This window comes from Astyanax mexicanus, chromosome 1 (assembly GCF_023375975.1).
Source record: "Astyanax mexicanus isolate ESR-SI-001 chromosome 1, AstMex3_surface, whole genome shotgun sequence".
NCBI lineage: Eukaryota > Metazoa > Chordata > Actinopteri > Characiformes > Acestrorhamphidae > Astyanax > Astyanax mexicanus.
In genome coordinates this window covers 73,485,801-73,513,222 of record NC_064408.1, presented here as the reverse complement: position 1 = coordinate 73,513,222, position 27,422 = coordinate 73,485,801, and the positions used below count along the sequence as shown (strand labels likewise).

Here is a 27,422-nt window from a genome sequence, read left to right as displayed (position 1 = left end):
CTGAACCGCGCACAGCCTCAAAGTTGCTAGACCGCGTTACTGAGCGTAAATCAGCGCGGCTCACGCTTTACTCGCTTTTATTAAGGCGAAGCAGCGAGATTTCCTCAACCGCGAGCTTCGCCTTTACACACAGCCAGCCCACAGCTTACTAACGCTTACTATTTTAGACTGACGTAATGGTTAAAGGCGAGCTTCGCACTCGGACCTCAGCATTCAGCGCACTACAGAGGGGAGCGGGTTACGCTGGGGAAGATTTTAAAACGCTAATATAGATATTTTCTCTACACAAAGCTACTTAATTATAATATTTAGAGGGAATTTTATATAAAATCCATAAATTATACGGATAAAAATGTGAGAAACTACTTTATTAATAGTAGCGATGAGTCCTGCACCGCCCCCACGTTGAGAGTGGTACGGTCCACTCTGCCCCGAGCTGTGTGTGTTTTTTCCTCCTCCTCCGCCGCGCAGAGAGAGAGAGAGAGAGATACAGAGAGAGAGAGAGAGAGAGAGAGAAAGAGAGAGAGAGAGAGAGAGAGAGAGAGACTTGGTTCGGATATCGCCGCTCGGCTGCCCCGCGTTTCCCGCACAAATTCATAAAGAGAGATGTGCCTACAGAAATCCGCCTCCCCCGCCTGCCGCTTATCCTCCTCCTGAAGCGGACCTCCACCACCGTCTCCGCTCGACACGACAAGTTACTCCGCGGCGGCTCCGGCTGTGGGCAGAACGGCTCCGACTGTAATCATAAAGGAAAGAGACCACAGCGCCGCTTCTCACTCCCATGTTGTCGCCGAACCAGGACGAACATGCCCGCTCTAAAGATCCGGTGAAATACGGCGAACTGGTGATCCTGGGGTGAGTAGGAGCGAGTTTCAGGGGCGGCACATGGCCAGACGAGCCTCCCTCACAGCCACACAGATAGAGAGAGGGAGGGCTAGCCGCGGATGTTGGCGATTTCCTCCTGTTGTGGATTACTAACACTAGCTAACCCAGTTCAGGCAGCGGCTCAGGGACGGGCTCTAACGCTGCTAGTTAGTCTAGACTAGTCCAGGTCAGGTTAGGCTGGTCCAGGTTAGCAGCAGCAGTGTGTAGAGAAGTATCCTCAGAGAGAGAGAGAGGAGCTGGGAGCTAACCTAACCTGCCTGTGATGATCAATGAAAGCCTTATAGCCCAGTTATTAAGGGCTGGTGGATTGTGTGGGCACCACTGTGGTTAATATAAACGCTGTGGTCACTTATTAATCATTTCTGGATGTCTTTATCTACTAGAAGAGATGGTCTTAAAATAGCACAAAGGGATACACATTATTAAATCACAATATCTGACACGGAGAACATTTATATGTGAGATAAACCTGCTCATTTGTTTTTCTGAGTGTAATAAGCAAGTTAACCTAGCTAGCACAGATATAACTAGCTAGGTAAACTAAACTGAACATGAAGGTTTTGTTTAGCTGAAGAATGTGCAGTGAAATATCTAAGCTAGGCTAGTAAGTAATTATAACTTGTTTGTAACGTTAATTGTAATACATGCAATTGAGAAGGAATTACACCAAACTTTTATATATTTTGTGTGGGCACCACTGGGGTTTATATTAACACTGTGGCCTCTTACTAATAATTTCTGGATGTCTATATCTTCTAAAAACACTCTCTGTGGACGAGGTGGTCTTAAAACAACATGCAGGACAATAACAATATATCACAGAATATGACATGGGTAACATTATATGTAAGATAAGTCTGGTTATTTGGTTTTCTGAGTTCAAGGAGCAAGTTAACCAAGCTAGCACAGACATAGGTGAACTAGCAGAGAACTATTTATTCAGCTGAGGAATGTGCAGTAAAATAACTAGGTTAGTTAGTAATTCTATCTTGTTTGTAATTGTAACACATGCAGTTAAGAAGGAATTCCACCAAGCTTTAAGCATTTTGCACTTTGTTACTCTAAATGGTTTAAAATCTAGTCAGAATTGTAGCTACAGTTGACAGGAAACATGTGTAAAACTCCCTAAAGCTACATCACAAAGTTTTTACACAGTATTATTTGTTTTAAACATATCATATATGATTACTGTTTTGTGATGGGTGTAAAATAAGTGTTTGTTCTCAAATTTATATATATTGAAACATATCCATGGTGGGGTGGTACTGCGTGTTGTAAAGCAAAACGTAACCCAAATTAGTATTTAATAAACGCTGTGTCATTTATCATTATACGAATATTTTATGTTATTTTCATATAACATCTAGGCTAGGTTCTGGATACATAGTAAAAGGGTTGTATCTGCATTTGAAACATAATGGCCCCAGACGTTAAATTTATCCTCATTGAAGCGTTTCACACCAAACCACTCAAAATGATATTTCCGAATGGTATTTCAAAACGAACTCAGAATTATAGAGAAGCATGTTTAGTATTTTTTTTACAATAGTTGTGCAATATTTCATACATCTAAATACACATACAAGTAATTTTGCACCCATAGTTATCACACTTCTATATTAATGCTCATTTGGGATCAGTTGTTGTGTAGGTCTGTCACTGAATATAATCACAAGCTGAATCCCAGATATCAATGCAGTGTGATACTGTGAGATGTCCTTATTGTTAAGTGGAGGTCCAGGGTTGGAAATGTGTTCTTGTTCACTGCAAAATGTGCATTGTTATGAGTTCCTGATAGGAAATTCTCTGTTGGTGGTGGTGGTGTGTTAGCTGTAGATTTTAATCTCACAAAACAAGATAAACCTGCAGTGGTTTAATGACTTCTCACAATGTTCTCCCAGTTCCTGAAGTTCATGTGTTGATGTCCCAGCATGTCACGTTCGGCATGCCTTAGGTTGGTTTGGTCACAGTATGTCAGTTTCATTTGTTAATATAGTCAGTTACTGGTAAACACTAAAGCAATTAATTAATACATGTAAAACATAGGCATAGTCAAAGCTTGCCTAAAGAATCAGTGAATTGATGTAACACTAGTTTTTAACATGTTTATTTAAAGGAAACTTAATTCACTTCACTCACTTTGGGATTTGGAACTAAACTAATTCGCTGTAACTTTCTTTTATTGTCTATATTATTATAATGGGGAAAAATGTTTGTTTTCCTTTGGTAGAGACACATTTACACCTGGTTATAATTAGTTTTTAATTTACATCAGTAGTACAGGAGATAAATTCATATCTTCATAGATATTTATATGAAAACAATTTCTTCCAAAAAAGTTCTGTCTTGTTGTAATCATATGGTACTGTATTGCAACCAATCTAAAGATCCACCATTTAAAATGCCATAAAATCTATGTAAAACACACGTTAATGTTTGCTGAGTATGACGAGAACCATGAGCATTTTTCAGGCTGCATTTTTCTTGAGGATAAGCAAATGAATGTCACGTTTAGTAAACAGGAAACTGTAACTTCCTTAAGCTGTAAAACTGGAGACATGGACTTTCCTCCATCCGTAGTCGAACTCAATGGAAATGCCGTTACTTGCCGGTACACATGATTGTTTTCTATTTTTTAAATCTAGAGAGACATCTTTTCTGTTTTAAAACTTAATACATTGGATCAGGCTTGTAAAGACATTTGTTAGTCACGTCAGAAAATTACACTAAGCCACCCAATGAGAAACCAAATATTTTAAATCTTATTTGTCCAACATGGATTCCTGTTGGTAAATGCAGTGATGTGAAGGGCTACATTTAAACTGTCAAACTCGCAGTATTCCAACATCACATCATGCAGTGCTTCACAAACTACCTACAACTCAATAGTAATGCGAGTTTGATTCAAGCTGTAGCCTGAATCCAGTTATGTGCTGGAACGTATCCAAGCAATACTGTGGCGCAGAAATCGAAACTAATGACTAATTGGTTGATGCTGTGTATTGAATGTGTGAGCTGCATTTGGGTAGGAGTCTGCTGAATGCCTCTTTTGAACAGTTTTGTTTCAAATACAGTCATTTTGGATGTGGAACCAGAACTGTTCTAGATGGACATTTAATATATTATCAGATCAGCATGCATCGGTTTAGTTACTGCTTAGTTAATCAGTTACAAGCATAAAGAAATTTGTTTTGTGGATACAGAAGTGCAATATAATGCCATATTAATTTTGTGGTATACATTATATTAGAAACATTTTAAGTCAGTTCTGAGATTTGATGCAGAGAGTTTTATTTGATCAGATTAGTTGTTGAGCATTGGTAAAACATTTGTGTATTTTGTTTGTGTCTGTAGCACACTCGGTTATTCACAGTGATTTTAACATAATGTACTGGTAGTGGATAAAGAATTGTCTACACTGGCTGCTACATATAAAGTGTTTTAGGTCCTCATAAAAAAACAGACTGTTTTTAAAGTATTTAAATTTTTATTCTAGGGTGTGTGTATGTGGGCGTGCACGTGCGAACACTAGTTCTGCTGTGCTGGCCTGACCTTCTGTCTCTGCTGTTTCACTGTGCATTGCTGAACTGGCACATTGACCAGTCTGGACACAGTCAATGTGTTTGCACCACTGCTCACCTCAAACCATTTTAAAAAGCTGGGTCATGCAGGCAGCAACTCATGGTGGAGCGATGTGGCAGGATTTTTATATTTATATACATAAATAATATTATACACTATGGGTTAGTTCCCCAGCCAGGGATTAAGCCTAATCATAAACTATATCTGAATGGTTGTAGACCATTTAAAATGCTGTCTTCCATGGCTTTATTAATGCATTATTGCATTAATGGTTTGTGTTTGGTGTCTAGTCCCTGTGGAGAGAGAAGTAGTACCAACAGAATAGAAATCTCTGGAGCAGATTAACATGAACCTATTGGCACCATGCCTAATGCCATGTGTGAGCTAGAGGGGTATAAAAAAACCCCAGTATTAAGCTGTAGTGCAGTGGAACTGTGTTTTCAGCAATGATGGTTTTCCATTCAAATATTTTGGGATGGATTGGTTTGTTGATCATCCACTATCCTGCCCTCCCCAAAGCTCTTGTTGGTAAATACAATCAAATCCTCAGAACAGTGCTGCAAAATCTAGTAGAGAGCCTAGACACAGCTACTCTAAAAAAAAGCAATATACACTTTTTATACCCTTTTCAGATTTCAGAAGAATGTTGGTGTGCCAGACATTTGCCTGTATGTATTTCGTACAAATCATTTCATATGGAGATTTGGTCATTTTCTCCTAAAGTGTGATACGTTTACCTTAATGAAAGCTTGAATAATTAAAATCCCGTGGCCTGTGTAAAGGTTTGGGCCATGACATAGTAGCACTCACTTTAGCAGTAATCACAACTTGTAATTGCAGAAGGCCTCTAGGTCTGAGATATTTTTGGGTCGTCTTGCTGCACAGATTGTTTAAGAGCTTTCCACAAGTTTTTATGAGGTGTAGACTGTGCAGATTTGAGTGCTGCACCAAAAAGTTTGTGTCCCGTTATGTGGTTTATGGTGGGTTTAAAGTATATTTAGGATTGTTATCTTATTTAAAATCCATTCTCTCTTTGGCTTCAGCCTCTTAACACATGGTTTGGATTAGGGGTGGGCGATATGGCTCTAAAATAATATCACGATATTTCAGGGTATTTTTGCGATAATGATATACTTGGCGATATAGGAAAACAGCAAAAGAATGAATTAATTTCAGGAATATAGTATAATAGTATAACAGCATAATCATAATGTGGCAAAATAAATAATATAGCATAAAATAATATAATGCAGCAAAAAATATTGCAGAATATTTAGTGCATGCATATAAACTGCAAACAGTTATACAATAAATACACCTAAAGCTTCACAGTGAATAATAGACTACTTTTAAAACAGAACATCTCTATTATCACTATATGGATTTTTAATTTTACGATATTCCTGTGTTACGATATATTGTATATGATATAATATTGCCCACTCCTAGTTTGGATTTTGAATTCAGAATTTGCTTCCTACATCTTCACCTTCCAAATGTACCTTTTCTTTATTTGGCCAGATAGGTCTATCTTAACTCTTAGTTCACAGCACTTGTTTCCAAACCTCATATTTTATCTAGAGAATATAACTTGGCAATATATTATAAATATTGATGTATTTTAAAAAATCTTATACACAAAAAAAGACTATCATAATTTTACACCTTCTTACCAAGTGTGAGCAATAAATGGGTCTGTGTATGGGAAGTGAATTTAAAAAATGGTTAGGTTTCGGCAGGGATGGCACCCAAACAGAGGAAAGTCCTGTGTAATGTTGGAGTAACATTGTAATTAAAGGAGCAGCATGACCACTTTATTTCACCATCTCAAACAACAATAATAATAATCCAGTTATAAAATATACCTTTAAGTTTAATTTATGGTACTACAAATAAATATAAATACTTTTACATTATACTTTAGGGTGTCTTCATATCATATATCATATCGAGCTATCAGAGCTATTTCTCTGACAGAGAGTTTTTAGTCATATTGCCTAGCCCTTTTAGAGATCATCAGAGTTTAGTAATGAGATCTTAAACATTTCTTTCTTATGACTCTTCCATAAAAATGATGTTTGTGCATCATTGCCCCACCCTCCTTTTGCCTAATTTAAGAGTCATAGGGGGGTTTTGGTATCACTAGCATATGAGCAGCTCTGGATTTAGTTCTTTTATTTCTTCCAGATGTCATCTTGACCACCACAGTTTCCCTAAAGTGCCATTTCCTAATAACTGTCCATATCTTACAGCAGCACTCATGGTTTTTGATTGCTGTACAAGGATTGAAGAGAATTTTAAAAGCTTCTAAATTGTATTGATCAGATAAAGTTCCTGATAACAAATGAGCTCTTCCAACGAATAACCATTTATCAACCATTTTTCCTATCTGAGAGAAATTGTTACTATACAGGTGCTGGTCAACGAATTAGAATAATTTGAAATAGTGCAATCATGAAATTCTTTGAATGCATTTTTTGTGCAGAAAGCAAATCAGGTGTTCACCGCACCTGTCCTACTCGTTAGACTAATCACAGAACTCGTTACCTGGAAAAAAATTTGCTCAGCTGAGCTTTCCAAAAGGCCCATTTAGGCCATTTAACTGTGACACTGTTGTTTTATTGAATTAGAATAATGGGGAAACCGTTTCATTGAATTAGAATAATTTTTATTATAATTACAATCATCACTTTCTCAGTATTTTGTGGCTGCCCCCTTGGCTTGTATGACTGCCTGAAGTCTCCGCGGCATCGATTTGACCAGCTTGTCGCAAGTTTCCGCACTCACAGCTTCCCAGGCAGTGGCGATGTTCTGCTTCAGTTGGTCCAGCGTAGTAGGCTTTCTGTCGCGAATTTTCCGCTTGACGATGGCCCAAAGGTTTTCAATGACATTAAGGTCAGGCGAGTTGGCCGGCCATGCCAAAACTTCAAGCTGTTTTTTAGTGAACCAATCTTTGGTCGACTTTGCCGCATGAGCCGGTGCAAGATCCTGTTGAAATATGAAGTCTTCTTCGCCGAACTGTTCCTCAACAGTCGGAATCAGGAACGTTTCCAGAACATCTTGATATACGGCAGCATTGACAGTCTTCTTGAGGAAGCAGAGTTTCCCTACACCTCGAGCGGACATGCATCCCCAGACCATAACGCTCTGGGGAAACTTGACGGATCTTTTCACGCACTCGGGGTTGTAGGTTTCGCCACCACGACGCCAGACACGAGGACCTTGGTCACCGAAGGAGATGCAGAAGCGTGATTCGTCACTGAAGACCACTTTCTGCCAGTCTTCAGCAGTCCACTCGCCGTGTTCTTTGGCCCACTTCAGCCGTTTCTCCATTTGTTTCTTGTTCAGCATCGGTTTTACTGCTGAAACGCGAGATTTGAAGCCGAGTTCGCGCAGACGACGGTAAGTGGTTGATCTGGAGACGTCAGCGCCGGTCTGCTTGTTCCACAAGTCGGTGAGCTCGGAAGTGGACTTGAACCGGTTGCTGACTGCGATCTTTCTCAGCTGCTTGTTGTCGCGAGCAGAAGTTTTTCGGACGCCGGAACAGTTGGTGCGCTTGCTGCAGTTTTTCTTGAGAGCTTTGCAGACGGAAGACTGGCTGATGCCGAGCTGCTCAGCAATTTTAGTTTGGGTCAAGCCTTGTTGGCGAAGGGCTTGAATTTGAGCCACTATTCCGGTTGAGAGGTCGCGCTGCTTACTCATGATTGATTTTACAACTTAGAAATTCTACTCAACCCTGACTTTATACTGCACAGTGAACACTCTTCACAGAAAACAAAAATTCGAGCATTTATTCTAATTCAATGAAACGGTTTCTCCATTATTCTAATTCAATAAAACAACAGTGTCACAGTTAAATGGCCTAAATGGGCCTTTTTGAAAGCTCAGCTGAGCAAATTTTTTTTCCAGGTAACAAGTTCTGTGATTAGTCTAACGAGTAGGACAGGTGCGGTGAACACCTGATTTGCTTTCTGCACAAAAAATGCATTCAAAGAATTTCATGATTGCACTATTTCAAATTATTCTAATTCGTTGACCAGCACCTGTATAGCTATTCCTTGGAATCAGGCCTGATTTTTCTTTCTGTGGTCTAAGACAGCATGATTGTACACTAGGATTTGCTGGAGCGCTTACATGTACAGGAAAATAGTAGTGCCATATTTACAGCGATTACATTAGCTAAATGCACTACTCAGTAAGGGACTGAAAAGGAAACAATTTGTGACAATTAATTAAGCAAGATTACAGTATAATAGGCTGACATCCAGTCATTTACTTGGCACTATGCTGTTTGTACAGTTGCTGAAAGGGATGCAATGATGTGGGAATACTGGGCCAATACTAATATACAGTATTTTTTTGTATGCATTTGCTAGTTTTGCATTTATAAAACCACCTAATCAACATGTCTTTTCAAAGTTCAGTAAACATTATACTATACGCAACTACTGGTAAAAATGGAAACATTTTTACAGTTTAAATGATCTGCTGCTAAACTGACCTATATAGCTAAAAGGAAGCTTGAGGACTTTGAAGACATGTGGTTACCCTTCTTGGGATTTGTAACAAAATTGTAACATGTAAAAAATGTAAAGATGTAAAGTTTGTATCGATAGAGTGAGCATTGGGTTTTAGGGTGGGGGGATGATTTGTGGTTGTAAAATGCTGAAAATTAATAAAGATATTTGTGAGAAAAAAAGATCTGCTGCTATAGTTTTTATATCACAGATATTTCTGAAATTGAGATTGACAGTAAGTGATCTAAGCAGCAGCAACAAAACCAGAACTCTTCAAGAAGCAATGTGTGGTGTTAACATGGTTAACAAGCTAATAATGGTTGAGGAAACAGTGATTCATGTGATAGTGTTGACAGACTCAATGTAATAAAGTCAGTGTAATAAATGTCAGGACTACAACTACAATGTGAAATAGTACAAAAACGTGTAAAATTATGCAATAATATATTTGAGTCCATTCTGCGATGTGTAATAGTGTTGTGCACTCAATTATTGACAAACATATATAGAGTAATAAAAAACGTATTGCTATGTAGGCCTCAGTAATTATTTTAGTGGTTTAAAATATATAGGCATGATCTTAATACTTTTTGTCGTGATCCTTGATACTGCTGTTTCTTTGCATGTTTGTTTATGTATATTTAACAATGCTATTATATTCAAATTATTTTAGTGGGATAAAGTGGACGGAAAATGACAGTTATATTAGTGCAATTAATTATAAGACATATACTGCAATATACATATATTGTATATTGCCAAAACAATAGTTATTGTGACAGGACTATTGTCATATTTGCACTCATAATTATATTGTCTAATGTATCTGATTATTTCTCTGAGTGTGTCTAAAACATTTGGCCAGGCCTCCAAATCTGTTTTTGTTTATTGTTTTTATTATTATTATTTATGTGCCCGATAGGTTAGTTTACTGCCTTAAAACCAATTTTCTGACATTTTAGGAGAATTTAGTTGTAGCTGAAATAACGATTGCCTACAGGGTCCCTAAACACTGACTGAATAATTCTCATCAGTTTCTCATGCTTTGCCTCAGATGTGCTGTTTGTCACCGATAGCTGCAGGAAGAACAAAAGAGTCTTTCTGTGGTAGCAGCAAACTGCAGGCCTTACAGACTGGATGCCAAACTGAGTTACTGCGTACAAAGCATTCAGAGAAGCAGAGCGCGTGGGACACTGGAGCCCTCTATACCTATTATGGGTGCCACGTGCATCTGGCTCAGAATATCTACAAACCTCTTAAATGAAACTTTTCCACCATGTTTTCATCATTACGTTATAATCCAAGAACTGGCACAGGATCCCCCCTGTTTACTCTGTGGATGCATGAAACCTAAGCATTGAGCCTGAGACTAGATCAGACATGTTACTAATTCCAAGCGTGGTGGCTTTCGCTGTGTGGCCATGTAACACCTCCCAAAGCCTGTCATCGCACAAAGGCTTCATTGTTAAATTATGTGTTTTTTCCTTTGTGTAGCCCTGCTTTGGTGGAATTCTGTTTTCTGAATGAGAAACTCACCTGCCATGCCTGAACACATTACAGCTGGCCTAGTTCTGCAAGTTCACTTTGTTTTATCATTTTTTGCCCTACTTACTATAAACAAATACATATGCATTTAAAAAGGACAATGAATGATTTGATTGCAAATATTGTAACATGCATTGCTACAAGCTAATTTGTTATGTGGGCCTTTAGATGAACCTTTGATCTAATGGATCAAAAAACAGTAAAAGCATAATTAAAAATATGGTGTCAGTTGTGCAAAGTATTTGCATTTAGTGATAAGTAAATATGTAGAGCTACAACAACTAATTGATGTTAGGTTGATCAATAATACTAATAAAAATGATTTTCATTAATTTACTTAATGATGCCCACCACATTTACATTGCATAGCTGAAAAGGGGAAATTTGTAAACCGACAGATCTAAATTTAATGTCTAATCTTTAATGACAATATTCTTTAAATATGCAAGCAATTATTGATTACAATTAACTGATCGTAACAAGCAGTAACATTTAGAGCAGGGGTGTCCAAACTACGGCCCGTGGGCCATTTGCAGCCCGTTTCCTTTTTTGGAGCGGCCCGCGAGGTATTTTAGAAATAGAATGAAAGTTGGCCCGCTGTTAAGCAGGTTTTTATAGTTTGAACGCTAGGTGTCAGAAACGGGCCAAAGAGTCTAAAAGTGGACAGAGAGTGCGCGTTTTTAGCGCAGAAAAACAGGCCAAAGAGTCTAAAAGTTGCCGTAATTAAGGAGTTTAATATTAAGAGACATCATTTTGAAAAATCTTAGTTTACACAACACTGTCAAAGATAAAGATAGTAAGTCAAGTAATTGATGTGTAAATGAAAGTAATCAGGCTGGTTTAGAGTTATCAAATATGCAAACTATTGTTTTAAGGTAGTCAAAACCAGTTCAAGGACAGTAAATGTGTATGAAACCAATATAAAAACTAAAGTTCAGTTTAGTTTTTTGTATTAAAAATAGCAAGCAACTTCCTTCAACCTCAATACAAGATCAAACATATATTGAATCTGGTGCAGAATAACCTCCATATATATATATATATATATATATATATATATATTCAGTTAAGAAAGAATGCAAAATATGAGAATAACTAAAGTTATTTAGTCAGAGGCACAAGCATATCTACTGAAAACCCACTGGCATGTTCTATATGTAAAGATGTACAGTCTTGAATATGATACATTAAACATCTCATCTTACTGTAAGACATGTACAAGCAAGCACTCACTGTGGAAACATGACAAAACTTTACTGCTAAAGGGGGTTGTAGTTGTTAGTTCGAATTTACTTAGTAAAGCAGAACTAAAACAGTTACTGCAATAAAATAACTATAAGGTGCAATTTTGTCTGAAGTCTTCTTTTTATTTTATTTTCTAATGTGCAAATAGAATAAAAACAAGACATTTTTATCATGATTATGTTCTAATAGAATTTAATCATGGATTTTAAAAATAGCTGTTGCTGTTTTAGCCCTAAATATGTGTAATATTTGTCAATGTGTCTATATATTGTGTATATTTTATATATTGTGTTTATTTCTCTCTTAATAAAGTGTATTTAACTATGTCACTTGTTGATCTTCAGGTACAATGGCTCTCTTCCTGGTGGAGATAAGGGTCGGAAGAGGAGTCGATTTGCTCTATACAGGAGAGCAAAGGCTAATGGTGTCAAGCCGAGCACTGTGCACATCCTCAGCAACCCACAGGATAGCAAGGTAGGAGGCTTAATATAGTGGGAGTAGATAGACCAGTAGATTTAAAGAAGATAATCTGAATGTCTAGATGGTTATTTGATGTACCTTTTTAGAACCTGTAATTGTCTGCGTTTCTAAAACAAGATTACAATTATTATAAATTATATAAATTATTGTAGTATTGTAAATGTAACTCAGCTTTTAATTAATAAATGAGCTTGACCTTTTCTTTCAGGCGGTTAACAGCAGGGGTCAGCACAGTATATCCTTTACCCTCTCGAGAAATCAGACGGTGGTGGTGGAGTACTGTCATGACAACGACACAGATATGTTCCAGGTGAGGCACTGAGATCTGTGCAAAAATGTTAATTTATCAGCTGTTAGCATGGACTGGAAATGCTTTGTCGAACTTTATTTCTTTTTTTAAAAGTTTATTTTATTTTATGACCAATTCAGCCAAATTAATAGGGGGGTTGATTGTAACAGGCTGATTGTTACGAAAGTGATGTTAACAAAGTTAATTCAATATAATTCACTCTGAGCCAAATTAGCTTGCATTCAACAGTGGCATTCAAAGAGCTTTTGCACCACTTGCCGCTACATCTGTTATTGTGAATAATTAATAAAATGCAAGAAAGCCTGATCTCCAAACCACGTTAAAGAAAAAAACTTTTTTTAACTAATTTAAACAAAATAAAATATAAAAATGTATTATAAACAGCTTTTACCAAGGTCTCACATCGTAATTTGCTAGTTGAGGCAAAAGTGGGTTTTAAGTCATTATTATCAAGATGATGCAAATTTTAAAGCTTTGGGAGTAAACAATTGTTATATTTTTATAAAAATAATGAGTAAATTATATGTAGTAACACTAACTAGTTTTTGAGTATGAAGTCAGGTGTTGAGGTTGAGTATATTACCTAATCAGAAGAAAACATTTCCAACAATATCAAAAAATTCAATTAAAACATTTTGTCACATTGTCAAACGTCATTGTAACAATAGAAATGGTATTTATATTTGCGTACAGTAATTGTTAAGGTTGTTGCCAACATACAATATGCTTTTTTTGCTCGTTTTAGTGACATATTGACTAAATGTAATACACTTTCATCACCAAAGCTTCCAGCTATAGGTATAATATGTGAAATGAAACACACTGTTAGATGTCTGGAACTGACAGGGACAATCCAAATTCGTATTTCTTAACTTTTCTTGTTAATCATTTCCTGTTTTGCCTTTAGATTGGCCGTTCCACTGAAAGTCCCATAGATTTTGTGGTGACCGATACGCCAGGAGGTTCGAAAGAGAGTGAAGACTCTTCTGTTGCCCCCAGCACCATCTCACGCTTTGCCTGCAGGGTGGTCTGTGAACGGAACCCCCCGTACACTGCTCGTATTTATGCAGCTGGCTTTGACTCTTCTAAAAACATTTTCCTTGGGGTTGGTGTTCTTCATAGATGGAAAAGCAATATTTCATTTTTGAGCTTGGCTTCTTTTTACATGAAACTGTACCATCTATAACAGCACATCTATTTTCAATCTCTTCCTACAGGAAAAAGCCACCAAGTGGAAGAATCCAGATGGTCACATGGATGGGCTTACAACCAATGGAGTGCTCGTAATGCATCCACAAGGTTTCCCAGAGGAGTCCAAGCAGGGCATGTGGAGGGAAATCTCCGTCTGTGGAGACGTCTACACTCTGAGAGAAACCAGATCTGGCCCCATCCGTGGCCAAATGGTATGTACTATCACTTAATATCCAATGCATTCATTCCTAAATTTCTTTAGATGTGTAAGTAGACAATAGAGGTGTGCCAAAAAATCGATTCACATAAGAATCTTGATTCTCATTTACTACGATTCAGAATCGATTTAAAATGTCCCAAAATCGATTCTGAGGGGCGGGTTTTAGACTGATTTTGGGCTGGGTATTTTTGTTGGACCTGGCAACCCTGGGGATAGCGCTTGTCCCTTTGGAGATCTTCCAGACACACACAGAGCGTAGGTGTTTGAGAATCACCGGTAAGATGGCAGAACAAGCACTATATTACCTTAGATTAACGTGTAGTTTCAATGTTTTATGGCAGAATGCTTCATAACAAGCATAAAAAAGATCGCTAGTAGTTAGTTTCAGTAACTGTTAGCTAGCTAACTAGCTAACTTTCCAGTTCCACCTTAAATAACGCTACAGGTGGCAGCGGGCTGCAGCATTTAAGGCGGAACGGAAAAATAACAATAAGCTAATCAGAGCTAATTTCAGCTCCTCATCACAGAGGAATTAAGGAATGGACAATATGAATTAATTTCTCCACCTCCTGCCCCCTTTCTGAAGAAATACAACCACCTTAAATTAACTAGTTAATCAGCAGCTGCTCCTGAACTTTAGCGCTCCACTGCTATCATCACATCAGCCCAGCAGCGTCACCTACACACCACTGCTAGTAGCCTGGTAATAAAGCAGTGTTATTTATTTATGTATTTATTGTTCATTAACGTCATTGTGATATCCCAGTGATTCCTCTGTCACTGAGGACCCACATTCCTGCACATTTTATTGTTTTTGTAACACATTACTTGCTCCAGGACCAGTGTATATTATGGAGGGTTTTTTTTCAATACGATTCATAAGCCAGAAGCAGAAATTTTTATAATTCAAATCGTTTTGAATCAAAAATCGATTTTGAATCGAATCGTGGCCCCCAAAATCGGAATCGAATCGAATCGTGAGATAGTAATCGATTCCCACCCCTAGTAGACAAGTCATAGTGAAAGAGAGTCTAAAGAATGCAATTTTGTGAATGGAATCTTCTGATCAAACCTTTACAAACAGTAAAGTTCCCACAACAAACAATGTATGGCCCATATTTGTAATATTTGATACTTAGGAAAGGCTCTAAATAGCTGCAGCATTCAAATGGCCAGCTATTACAGGTGTAGGTACAGCAGTGCTTGTCTGATTTCCCTGATGAGTTGATGGGTGAGTTGTATCAGGTGTGCTTCAACAAGTAAACTTGAACGTAGGTATAATATCTTTTAAGAAAGACCCTTTGTCATATTAGTATCATATACTTTATGATATATTCCTAAATTTAAAAAAATCTTATCAGCTAGTTAGATGCAGAAGTTATTTATCTTTTAAAGATTTGTTCAGTGGTTAAAATATGAATTGCTTCACCACCATTCAGTAAAATGAAAACTGTACCAGTAGCAGTAGCAGTTAGTTTGTGCATTTAGGTGCCTATTGTTTTGCAAGCCAGCATTACTATTATTATGTAGTGAAGTATTTTTCCATTAGACAAAAACATTTTTTAAATCTAATATTATCTAATATTAGTATTCGTGCCAGTTGTCCTCTTTTAATTTTTTCTGTGAATGCCGCTAATTTTTGCTGAAGATGTGCTTGGTCTGTTTTTGTTTTTTCCACTTCTTTTTGTAGTTTTATTAATCATTGTCCTGTACTCTGTCAGGCTCAGGGTGAGAGCAGTGCCCTGCAGGATGGCTCTCTCGTGGACCTATGTGGAGCTACCTTGTTGTGGCGTACTGCTGAAGGCCTGCTCAAAGCACCCACCCTGCGCCACCTGGATGCCCTCCGTCTGGAGCTGAATGCAGCCCGCCCGCAGTGCCCAGTGGGCTTGAGCACCCTGGCCTTTCCCAGTTTGCCTCGTAGTCACAGCCTGGAGGAGCGGCAGCCCTGGGCCTACCTCGCCTGCGGTCATGTCCATGGTCGGCACGACTGGGGCCAGAGGCCTGAACGTACCCGGGACCGGGAGGAAGGGGCGAGTGGGGGCACCGGTGGACGACGAGAGTGCCCCCTTTGCCGAACGGTGGGGCCCTATGTGCCCCTGTGGCTGGGCTGCGAACCGGCTTTCTACATGGATGCAGGAGCCCCTACCCATGCCTTCGTGCCCTGTGGGCATGTGTGCTCAGAGAGGACGGCCCGGTACTGGGCTGAGACGCCGCTGCCCCATGGGACACATGCCTTCCGCCCTACGTGCCCCTTCTGCTCTGCTCCACTGATGGGCACACCAGGCTTCACTCGCCTCATCTTCCAGGGGCCAATAGATTGATGAGGTGGCCACAGGAGGGTAAAAAGCAGGACAGGAGTACTGTGGAGACCAGTGCCTGTCTCAGGAATGTATTCATACTGTAGATAGACATGCCGTTATTTACATGCAAATCAGCCATTGCTTCCTTAAAGTATGCGCACACTGGTATGTCTTTTCTACCTCTGAATACATTCCTGTTGTAGCCTGGTTAAAGTCATGGTAGGATACCCTATTTTCTGACACAGATTCAGTTTGGCACTAAACAAATGCAAGGTGGTTCATATTTAGCGATATTTGAAATAGAAGAAATGGAGGCTGATGAAGAATCCTTGGCAACAACTGAAGCACTTGAGATTGGCATTGACTGTGCTCTATTATTGGTTACAGTTTTTTTTCCCCCTCTAAGAATAAGAGGTTTAGTCTCTCTCTTGTGGCTTCGCTTCCCAAGATGCTGGTTTAATATTACTCATGTACACAGGTACACTTACCGAGAACTTTATTAGGAACATCTGTACATCTTTACACATTCTGGTAATATTTATATTAGCCAATCATGTGACAGCAGTTCAGTGGTTAACATGCTCAAAGTGCCAGATGTGCTGATCTAAGTGTTTCTAGAACCGCTGTTCCCCTGGGGTTTGCAGCACATTAGTCTCAGGTTTTGCAGTTTATTTAGAATAGTGCATTACACACCCTATGGGTGGCAGTTCTGCAGTTGGAAAAGTCTTGTTGATGAGAGAGGTCATCAGAGCATTGTCAGACTGATTTAAACCAACAGAAAGAATACAGTAACTCACACTAGCATTTCAGAATTATGGAATATTACCATAATTTTGTGAAAGCCAAGCTGAATTTGCACAGCCCTACCCAGTATTAGTATAGTGTTCCTAATGGGGTACTCCCATATAGTAAGTACATTTGTATACATATGTTTGGTCACACTAGACCAAACTATAGATATTTTTTGTGGAAAAAAGTAAACACAGCCTATTTAAAAAGACCTGCAAATTTCAATTCACAGTGGTGTCTTGTTTGCAGTATTAATGTTGTGTATTATTGTTTTTATCATAATATTTATCATATGATAAAATATTGTCATACTGCCTACCTCTACTATAAAGTCCTTTATAAACTTTTTGTAGCCATACAGGTGAATGTTTTCGTTTTTTTCTTAGTTAATTTAAGTGCTGGGCGATTATGGCTTAAAAAAAAAACACACAAAAAACGATTTTCGATTATAATAGATTATTATTCTTCCTAGTAAAAATCAAACTACAGATGACAAAGAAATGTCGACTCATTAAGTGAATCAATGATTCAAAACATTGCTTACAAGCCCATACGTTTATTTCACACCCTGACTTTGTGTACGCAGAGTTATGTGGGAATGCGGGTTTGTGACAATTGTTAAAATTGAGAAATAATGCACTAAACAAGTCACAAAAGAATCTTTGAAGAAGTGTTTTTTTTTTTTTCACAATTAATTACGGGTCCTTACCGGAGAGCGACAAAAATCGAATTAAAACTGTAATTTGAATTAACCGAATTATTTGAGAAATCATGAATCGTGAATTAATCGTCCAGCACTAGATCAGTTGTTTTCAGAATCTTAAGAATCTTCTAGAATCCATTATGATATCAATCTGTCTCATTATGTTATCAATCTCATTTGGTCGGGGGTACCTTTACCTTTGCATAAAGCTATGCCATATTTTGACCGTGCCAGGCTGAATCTGTGAAGCTTACTGAAAGTGAAAATACAGAGCATCTCCGCAATTCAAGATTTGTTGTATAATACCAAACTTGTACCTCTAAAAGTTCATTCAGTTATTGGGGAGTTAGCTCCTATCTCACAGTAATGAAAAGTCTCAAAACATGAAATTAAAAGCTATGCTGCAGAAACATGTGATCATAATTGATCAGAGGAACATGGGTATTTATAAAAAGAATATATTTCCCAAACTTAACATTTAGCTATTAGTCTATGGGATGAATGCCCATGTTATTGTTGCACTTCTTCTTCTGTTGCCTCCTTTTTACCCATCTATGGCCACTTCTAAAGCTTTCTTAGTACATGACCTCCTGTGATTCCATCTCACTCAACACACTAGATAGGACACCCTCCTCTAATGCAACACTCATCTTAAGCAATAAGCATTACTAGAATTAAGCTATAGCTCAACTGAGAGATGCAATGACTCGAGTGTGTACTACCTGATTCTGACTTAAACGTGGGGGGACTTGGCCTAGGGTCGAAGGGCTTTGCCAAGTCATGAGTAATGTAGCCCTTGTGATTTTCTGTTTTTTTTCTTCTTCCTTTGTATTATTATGATTGTTTTAGCATTTAAATCAGATTTAAAGTTGTAGCTGAAGTATATACAGTAGTTGTTTGAAAAAAGTCAAGATGTCATATTTTTCTACATGATTATTGTGTTACTAAACTTGACCGAAGGTCAGATTTTTTTATATACAAGTGTTTCACATATAGCAGTATATTTACTATATATATATAAAAATATTATTTTAATGTGCAAATATGATTTAAATCCTGGAGAGCTCACAGCTGACGTATGTAGGCTTTACTGTGTCACACTCCGAAATGCATAGGAAACCCTAACCGTAAATACAGTGACCAGTAAGATGAATGTACTATTCCAGTGCTTAGCTAATATCTCTGCTCTCCCTGGTGCTATCATTGAATCTATAAATGGGTCGTATATATTTTTATCTGAGCTTCACTGCACTCCTTGATAATATTTGATTGTTTTGGTTACCTTAAAGCTGAAAAAAAAAAAACTCACATTCACCCACTGAATTTCCCGTACACATGCAGGCCTTGCACTGTGCATCTCTCTAATTTTTCTAGTTAAGCTGATCACATGAACGCTTTTTAATTGCAGGGTGTAAAGACAGATAAGCTCTCCTTTACCTCACATGCAAGAGAAGAGACCTCAATTTAACATATTTTTATATTAACAGAAAGAGATAACGTCATTGATCTTTTACGTTTCCTGCTTGTTGTCATGTTTGTACTAAATTTTCTCCTGGATTTGTTGTTTTAGGACTTCAATGTTCTTTGATATTTAATGCGTCGTGCCAATAACAGTATGCATTTACTATTGCTCCTGAGTTATTCTGCCGTTTTAGGCCACTAAAAATTGGCTCCAACTGAAACTGTGTTTTTGCTTATCTTCTTTCCACCCAGTCAACACATTCCTGAGTTTGATGTCTGAGACTGAGACCAGTTTCAGCTGTAGTTGTTTTCAGGTAAAAACACGTTGGCTACGTTCACATTGCCTGGCTGAAGTGTCAAAATAAGATTTTTTTTATTTGCCTAATGTAACACAGACCTGAGAGATTCAGAGCTGTGTGAATCTCAGGATCTGATCTTCTCTAATCCGAGAGAGTTCACATGTGGTCTTAGATACATATCTGATTTGTGGCCATGCTGTCTTAATGAAAATATTCAGATTGCAGTTCAGTTTTCTTTTTGCACATATACTCGTCATCATCCATTGTTGCTGCAATGGCTGAAATATGGTTCTGGTGCAGGATTGTCAAATCCTGTTATTCAGTAAAAAGATCTACGCAATACATCGCCTGTGTTTGTAACACCTTTACAGGTCATACTAAAGGCCCTAGTGCTGTCCTTTAATACTCAGTGCACTGGTCTACAGTACACAGGTTCCTTTTTCCAGTCTGAAAAGCAATCCAAAAGAAGCCAAAGATAAAATGGTCAGTAAAAGGGGATTTGAGAAATTAATGAAGACAGCTGTGCCTTGTGGTCAGAAATGTCCAAAATGTATATGACATTTGCAACACTTTATAAACTACGGTGGGGCAGTAGAGAGTTAGGTTATTGGTGGTGGGTTACCCTGTGTGCACACTGCAAGGGATAAAATCGCTCTTAGTCGCCCGTGCAGCAGCCGATGAATCACTAACCAGCTTGTATGCAGGCTGTATGCTGGACTGTGATATTAAACAAAGTTAAGAAACCAAGCTAATGTTTTATTAAATAAGCAGCACTCTTTATTTCTGAGGGGGTAACATCCTTCCAGCTCTGTTTGCTTAAAGAAGCACTATGTAGCACTTTTACACTAAAATATTTAAAAAATGTAAAAAATATGTTGATGGTCCACTGACTTTATCATTGCTACTCAGCTTATCCTGCCAGAAACTGCATTAAAAAAAAGAATCGTATCTGGTTAAGTAAAAACTGTACTCTATCACAGCAGTTCACATGACTTTCTTTGCAGATGCCTGTGAAAAGTGTTTCCATTAGTGGTTACACAAAGTGTAAATAACACTTTCTGACTGTAGAGGGTGCCCAGGAGCAAGAAATGCCAAATCAGCTGAAACATTGTTTAAAACTAACCTTTAAATACTCTGTTTCATGGCGCTGTTGTTTGGCTGAGCTTATTCTTTCTGATCCTGACTTTTTAAAACTAGGATATATGATGAGAAGAATGCCATTGTACTGCAAATGTATTAATGACAACAAAAGCATGTTATTGTGAAATTAAGTTTTATATCAGCCCAGTGCCAAAATGCTTTTGTCCATGTCCTGATGGGCATAACAAGATCTTCAGAGGCTTGAACGGATTTGTTCATTATTATTATTTTTTTTTTTTAGGTATTTGAAATGCATGCATGCAAAAAAATATGATATGTATCTCTTATGTGAACATAAACCACCAGGTTAGAAAGATCAGATCTAAGCAAAAAAAAATCTGAATTGAAGAGTGAGTCCTCTAATGTGAACGTAGTCCCAGACACGACATATTTTAGGCTGATGTGCAGTTGTGTCATGTAGCAGGCCATTGCTCTGGTACAGATAACTTCATGTCTTCCAAATGTCTCAGAAATGCTGTTCTGCCCCCATTCTTAACCTGCTATGGGCACTTTAACTCCTCTGGCCCCTGCAGACTGACAATGGGTGACCTCAGGTTTACACAAGTCAAAGTTTACACTCTTCCCAGGGTCTCTATACACTTAATGCACAGGGCACTGTTAGCAGGGCTAGAGATGTTTGTTTGTGTGTGTGCGTGTGTAAGATTGTGTGTGAGATTGTGTAAGACTGTGTGTTTGTGTTGCAGTATAATTTAGTATCTCCTATTGCTCACCACAGGGTTCAGTCCCAGAGGAGAACACAAATCTGGGGCGTGTTTAAGATGCATGAAATTCCTAATTGCTTTAGTCCAGTGCAGTGTCTGCTTTACACTTTTATTTTCCCACGTTCTCCTGAGAAATTTTACTATGTTTAAAAAAGCCTTGTTGCTCCAAAAAAAGAGAATTCTTATCCAGACTCCCAACATATGGTAGTTTGTCAGCTACATTAACTCTGGTCTTGTTTTTATATAACCGTGATTGGTGTAGTTTCACACTGGATTAAAAGGGTTCATGTCTTATGACTGGGATAGATGATGGTACACGCGTAATTGATAAAGTGGTCAGTTCGAGTGTTGTCAGTATTGTTGTGTTTCTCTTTGAATGATGATTAAAAAAGGATGCACCTTGTGTTTGACCCCTTTTACACACATGACTTCTAGACTACAACTTTTCAACTGTCACTTCCACTGAATAGACCTCAACAAATAGCTCTGAACTTCTCACAGTGAACACAGACACCTTGCTTAAACCCAAGGTGCACTGACAATCACAAATCCAAACCTGAATAAAAGATATGTTTCCAAAATATTTTTAAAGCTTGTTGGTCGTGTTCTCTGTAGTTTTGAAGAAAATTAGGACAGTTTCTTTACATATTCTTCCACTAGAGGGCAGCATTGTAATTTTTTCTCCAGTAGCAACAATATCTACCGTATTTCAATTTGAAATAACTGTAAATGTATTCAGTTATTCTTGGACATTTGGACTTTGGAGTCAAGGACAAGAGCTTACATTTTCATTTTATTTTACAGCTGAACAACCAACTGAGCATGCCGTCAATGGAAGACAAAGTAATACAAAGTACCTGAAAATTCTTCAAGATCATGTAACCCAAAAGGAAAGAATTATAACATAGATCCCGTCTCTAATTTATTTTTAAATGTAATGCTACATAACTATGCCAATTTATCACTGTTGTATCTTGGTGTTAAGGTCATGATGCTTACTCAGTCATTTTAAGAATCATCTTTGAGCGGAGATACCTTGAAGACTTCAAGGGAAAGAAAAACAAGTAAAGAAGATGAAGAATTAAGTCTTGCACATTTACTTTGATGCTTGGTTCAGAGAATCAGACTAATAACACAGGACAAATTAAGAGACTAAATCTAATCTGGGACTGCAGAACGTTTTGAATTATGATTCTTTACTAAACAGAAAATATACTATAGAACGTATTATTTTCTTGTAAGCTGAGCTATAATATCCAAAAGTATTCAGACATCAGTTTGAGTGAATTTAACTACTATAACACAGGTGTTTAAATGTGCACACAGCTTTTATAATCTCCATAGAAAACACAACCAAGAGAATGGGGTGACTAATACCATGTCATTGAGACTATGAAGGAACACATAATAAATCATGTACTGAATTTAAAAGTGTTAAACAAACCAACATAAACTGTGAAACATCTTTTTTGGGATGCTGTTAACTTGTGGTTTCTGAGGCTGGTAACTTTGATGAACTTATCCTTTATAACAGCGGTAACTCTTGGTTTTCCGTTCCTGGGGCGGTCCTCATGAGTGCCAGTTCCATTATGACGTATTTGATGGTCTTCGCGACCACATTGAGGAAACTTTCAAAGCTTTTGAAAATTTTCTGATTGACTGACTTTGATTTCTTTTTCATTTTCTTTGATAAGTTGAGTATTTATTGCCATAATATGAATTACAACATTACTCAAATAGGGATATTCACTGTATACCAACTCTACCTCTTCACAACACAACTGATGCTCCTAAACACATTAAAATGAAAAGAAATTCAAGTAATTAACTCGAGACGAGTTCAGCACAGCTGTTAACTGATATACTGAAGTGTGACTGTAGTATTTGAGGGATAAAATGTGCTGAAGTTTCAGAAAACGCTGCTGTTGCCTTTCTCTCAAACACTTCACTTGAAATTTAAATTGAATATGTCAAGAGCAGACACATTAACCCAGGAGTGGCAGGCCAAACACAGCAGATTATGCTGAATAAATCCAATAATCCTACATAAAGGCTAAACACTGCAGATAAATCATACTGCAGATTACAGAACACCATGTTTGACTTTCTTCAGGTAGTTCTGTATAATTATTCTGTAGGTTGCTGCTGTGCAGTATATTCTTTAAAATAAAGGTTATACAAAAGGTTGACATCAGTGATAACATAGAAAAATATCTTTGGTAACTCAAAGAACCCGGTTTGTAGTAACGATGTCTACGAGTAAAATTATTTTAACGGGTTTAAAGACCTTCTGTTGTAGAGGTTGTAAATGGGACTCCAAAGTGGTGTAACATCTGAACGTCACCAGAGGGCACAATTGTCTTCCTCTGCTCCCTCTATAGGGGAAGGATGTCCCTTCCTCTGTCCCTGTTATTAAGTGTGTAAGGTCTGTTAACTGATTTATATACAGTTAGTGTTTTCTTCATATCTCTTTCAGCTTTGTGATGATTTGTGTTAGATGGTTTCACGTGACACACTCTCAGTTTCTTAGCATTGTGTAATAGAGCAAAAAATCTTAGGATGGTTGCCTGACATTCCATATATAAATTAGATACAACACAGAATAGACTATTAGAATTATGTAGAACATTCATATTCACCCTAATACAGGTAAAGGAAGGTAAAAGAAAAAGCACAGTATATTACACAGCATTTAATGGACTGCATGAAAGAAAAAAAAAAAAAGAAATTCATGTGATTAATTTAAGAACATTAAGAACATTTAAATCCAGCAAAAAAGTGTATTGTAATTATACTGTTTTACAGATAATGTATAATATTTTCAATATCTTTGACTTTTGATAAATATCTTTCTTCTTTCTTTTTTTGAACAAAAACAAAGATTTATATATCTTCACTCATGAAAACACTTTAAATAAAGAACTTACGTTAACGAAGAAAGATAAAGAAAATAACAGATTTCTGATCAACTTATTTATTGGAAGAGCTCGTATATCTAGATAATACATATGTAAATGTAATTTTAATGCCACATAAATATTCTAGTTTTTTATTTACAAAATTTAATAATATCCCCTTCCCTTTGTTTAGTATTACATTTTATATTACAATATATTAATTTGTACCGCAGTATCAGCTCTCCTATTTGACTGCTAGTCTTCATGTTTGTGTTGGTACGTTAATGTGTGTGTGTGTTTGTTTTTGCTGATACTTTAATGTGTGTGTGACTGTGTGTGTGTGTTTAGCCTAATTTAAAAGCACACTGTGTTGGAGTGTGAGCGATGAGGGACTGGTGCTTGATGAAGAGAGGAGACGTTAGATGTGGTCTCAGTGGGAGGATTTGTGTGTCCTTATCCAGTCTCATTACTGGCAGCATTACTGTGGGGAGAGGCTGAAGGCGAGCAGTGATTTCTCCTGCCGTCCCCACGGCCCTCAGTGACTGAGGAGATCAGGGACAGTGGGCATTAGCTCTATTGTGTGAGCAATTTGCTCATTAACGTTCAATAAACATGGGCAAAGCGTAGATTAATTAACTTTAAATCAACTTCTTGCTCTTGTTCAGCACAGCACTTCTTTTTACACTGAGTCAAAGTCACAGAATGTGCTAATTTAGCCACCCACTATATAAATCCAATTAATTTTAATGCTAAGGCTTTTTACAGCCTGTGTTATGGAGTATGTAGCCTACTACACTCTTCTCCTTTGTGTATATTATAAAAAAGTGTGTGTGTAAGCCGTATAAGACTAGACTAAACAGGATGACTTTACTTAATAAGTTTTACAATTTAATAAAGTTTATTATGGATGTTATCCTGTTAGCAAAGCCGTTTTTGGCTGTAATCCAGTCAGATTCCTATCTGCCATTTATAATCTGCAGCATTCTTGTAGGCCTAACCCCTTGTTTTATAGACACACAAATCAAATTCATAACACAAACATTGTCACTTCTTCAATACCTGAAAAATTGCCATTGTTATTATTTCCCAATTCCACAAACTGTTCCATCCTCTTCAGTTGCTAACAATGGGCTTATTTGCTCTGCATTTTTACCAAATTTGCAAATAAGAGCAGTAAAAATAAGCTCAAAGCTTAGTTTTATGTTTACACTTTTTTTTTTTTACCCAAAAGTAACAACAATAAATCCAGAACTAACCCAGAACTAAAAGATAAAGTGACTAAAATACAGCTCTGGAAACAATTAACGGACCACATCAGTTTCTGAATCAGTTTCTATTACTTGGCTATCCAGGTATAGGTTTGAGCCCATGACTGAGCAGCGAGAAAAAGGAGAAAAACTCCCAACAGAGAAAGAAATCTCAGACGGGTGAACTTAAAATAGCTAAAAGGCTGATTATAAGTGTAATGATTTCTCTTTTTCTGTGTATGTTTGTGCTTTCACTATCGTGGTCATTGTAGCTAGCCCTCTGGCAAAACTTATAGATAACTGCCTTTTAGTAGCTTGCCATTCGGCAAACTTGCTCTTGAGTATCCAGGTATGTGTATTAACTTTGCTAGATAGCTCATTATTTGTCTCATATTTGGTTTTAAGTACCTTTTTACAATGAACTGCAAAGCAGAAACCGGTACAAGATCTAGCCGCATTTGCTAGCCATAAAATCACAAAATTAGTGTGTCTGTTGTGCTTAAAACAACCAAGTATGGCTAGGGGGAGGAACCGGAGGAACAGCAGCGACAGTGAACAATTACTCACGGCCTGTAGGGGGAGCCCCGTAAGAAAACCAGCCAGGGGATGCATAGTGTCTTTAAAAGATTTTTGTGGAATATATGCCTTACAGTACAACACATCACAACCTGATGTGACACAGCAGACCCCCATCAACAGTGACTACAATAGACACAAGCTTTGAAGCAATAGAGGTGGGCTGCCAGGTCTAATGATCCTGTTTCTTTTAGTGCCCTGTTTCATAGATTACTGGGTAACAGTCCACTGGTACTAATGACTTGGCCCCAGATAACACAGGCCACATTTCATGTCTTGTAAATAGAACATTTACATTATGATCAGCTTATTGAATATATAGTCTTAATGTTTGTGACACATTAGGTAAAAAAAGAATACTGCGGTATACATTTAGTCAATAAGCTAGGGGGTTTATGCTAGCTTCTGTGCATGGATGGTAATGAATTCAGTGGGTGGGATGTGTGTAACATTGGCTCCTCCCCCCATGCCCTGCTTCCCTCAGGACCCATCCAGTACAAATGAAGCCTAATGGAGCTGTTATTTCCTTATTATAGTATAGAGCAGCTCTGCTCCGTCAGATGGCATACACTCTACTTAATGCCTGTAGGCTAACATTTCATAACACACTCAGCTCAGAATATTAAACAGCCCTTCCTCTCTCTCTTTTTACAACTCATGAATTCTGGAAATTCTGAAACTTGTTACAATTTCATTCTGACTGAACCAATTACCCAATATGACTTAAATATTATTATATGAAATATTTAACATTAACCTACCTTAACTTTAACAATAAATCTCTGACAACTAATCTAGGCTCTCTTTATTATTTACATAAATATATGACATTAAATATATTCATTAAAAGATTGATTCTTTAAAACTTAATTGTAGGTACTGAGGTCAGGAACTGTTGTTGGGTGATGTTTTGAGTACTGCATTGAGCACAATCACACAACAGAACACCTGTCCGTACAATTGAACACCTGTACCATGGTAGAATTTAAAGTCAACATTTTCTAATAAGAAGGGATGTGTTTATACTTTTGGACAATGGTGTATTAACAATTTAAAATAATTTTTATATCATGTTTAAAAGCATTATTGATGTCCTTGTAAGCAATGTCAGAGTCAGTGCCTGCTAGCTGTGGCCATTATTTGTGCAAATGCTCTGGTTGATTTTCCATCTTCTCTTAGCTTCTCAATTGCTTATTTTTTCAACCCATAAACAACACTCTGTTTTTATGTTTTTATGCACAGGCAAAACCCAAATCTGAAACTGAATGGAGATATTCATCACTATATTATTCTGTAAATAATCAATGTTTCAG

At 37.5% G+C, this 27,422-nt stretch overlaps 1 protein-coding gene across 1 annotated transcript; it reads left to right on the top strand.

The window, feature by feature from the left end:
• Window positions 1-483: 483 nt before the first annotated feature.
• Window positions 484-21,970, top strand: LOC103047193 (E3 ubiquitin-protein ligase pellino homolog 2). Its single transcript, XM_007230721.4, has 6 exons — window positions 484-855; window positions 12,119-12,248; window positions 12,463-12,564; window positions 13,472-13,669; window positions 13,782-13,967; window positions 15,697-21,970. Exons 1-6 carry the CDS (start codon window positions 782-784, stop codon window positions 16,294-16,296), a joined length of 1,290 nt encoding a protein of 429 aa, XP_007230783.1. The 5' UTR covers window positions 484-781; the 3' UTR covers window positions 16,297-21,970.
• Window positions 21,971-27,422: the final 5,452 nt, after the last annotated feature.

Bases quoted from the DNA above. Each gene is read 5' to 3' on its own strand.
- LOC103047193 (XM_007230721.4), top strand. From the start codon at position 782: ATGTTGTCGCCGAACCAGGACGAACATGCCCGCTCTAAAGATCCGGTG. The intron at 13,670-13,781 runs GTTGGTGTTCTT...CTCTTCCTACAG, and splicing joins CTAAAAACATTTTCCTTGGG to GAAAAAGCCACCAAGTGGAA. The intron at 13,968-15,696 runs GTATGTACTATC...GTACTCTGTCAG, and splicing joins GCCCCATCCGTGGCCAAATG to GCTCAGGGTGAGAGCAGTGC.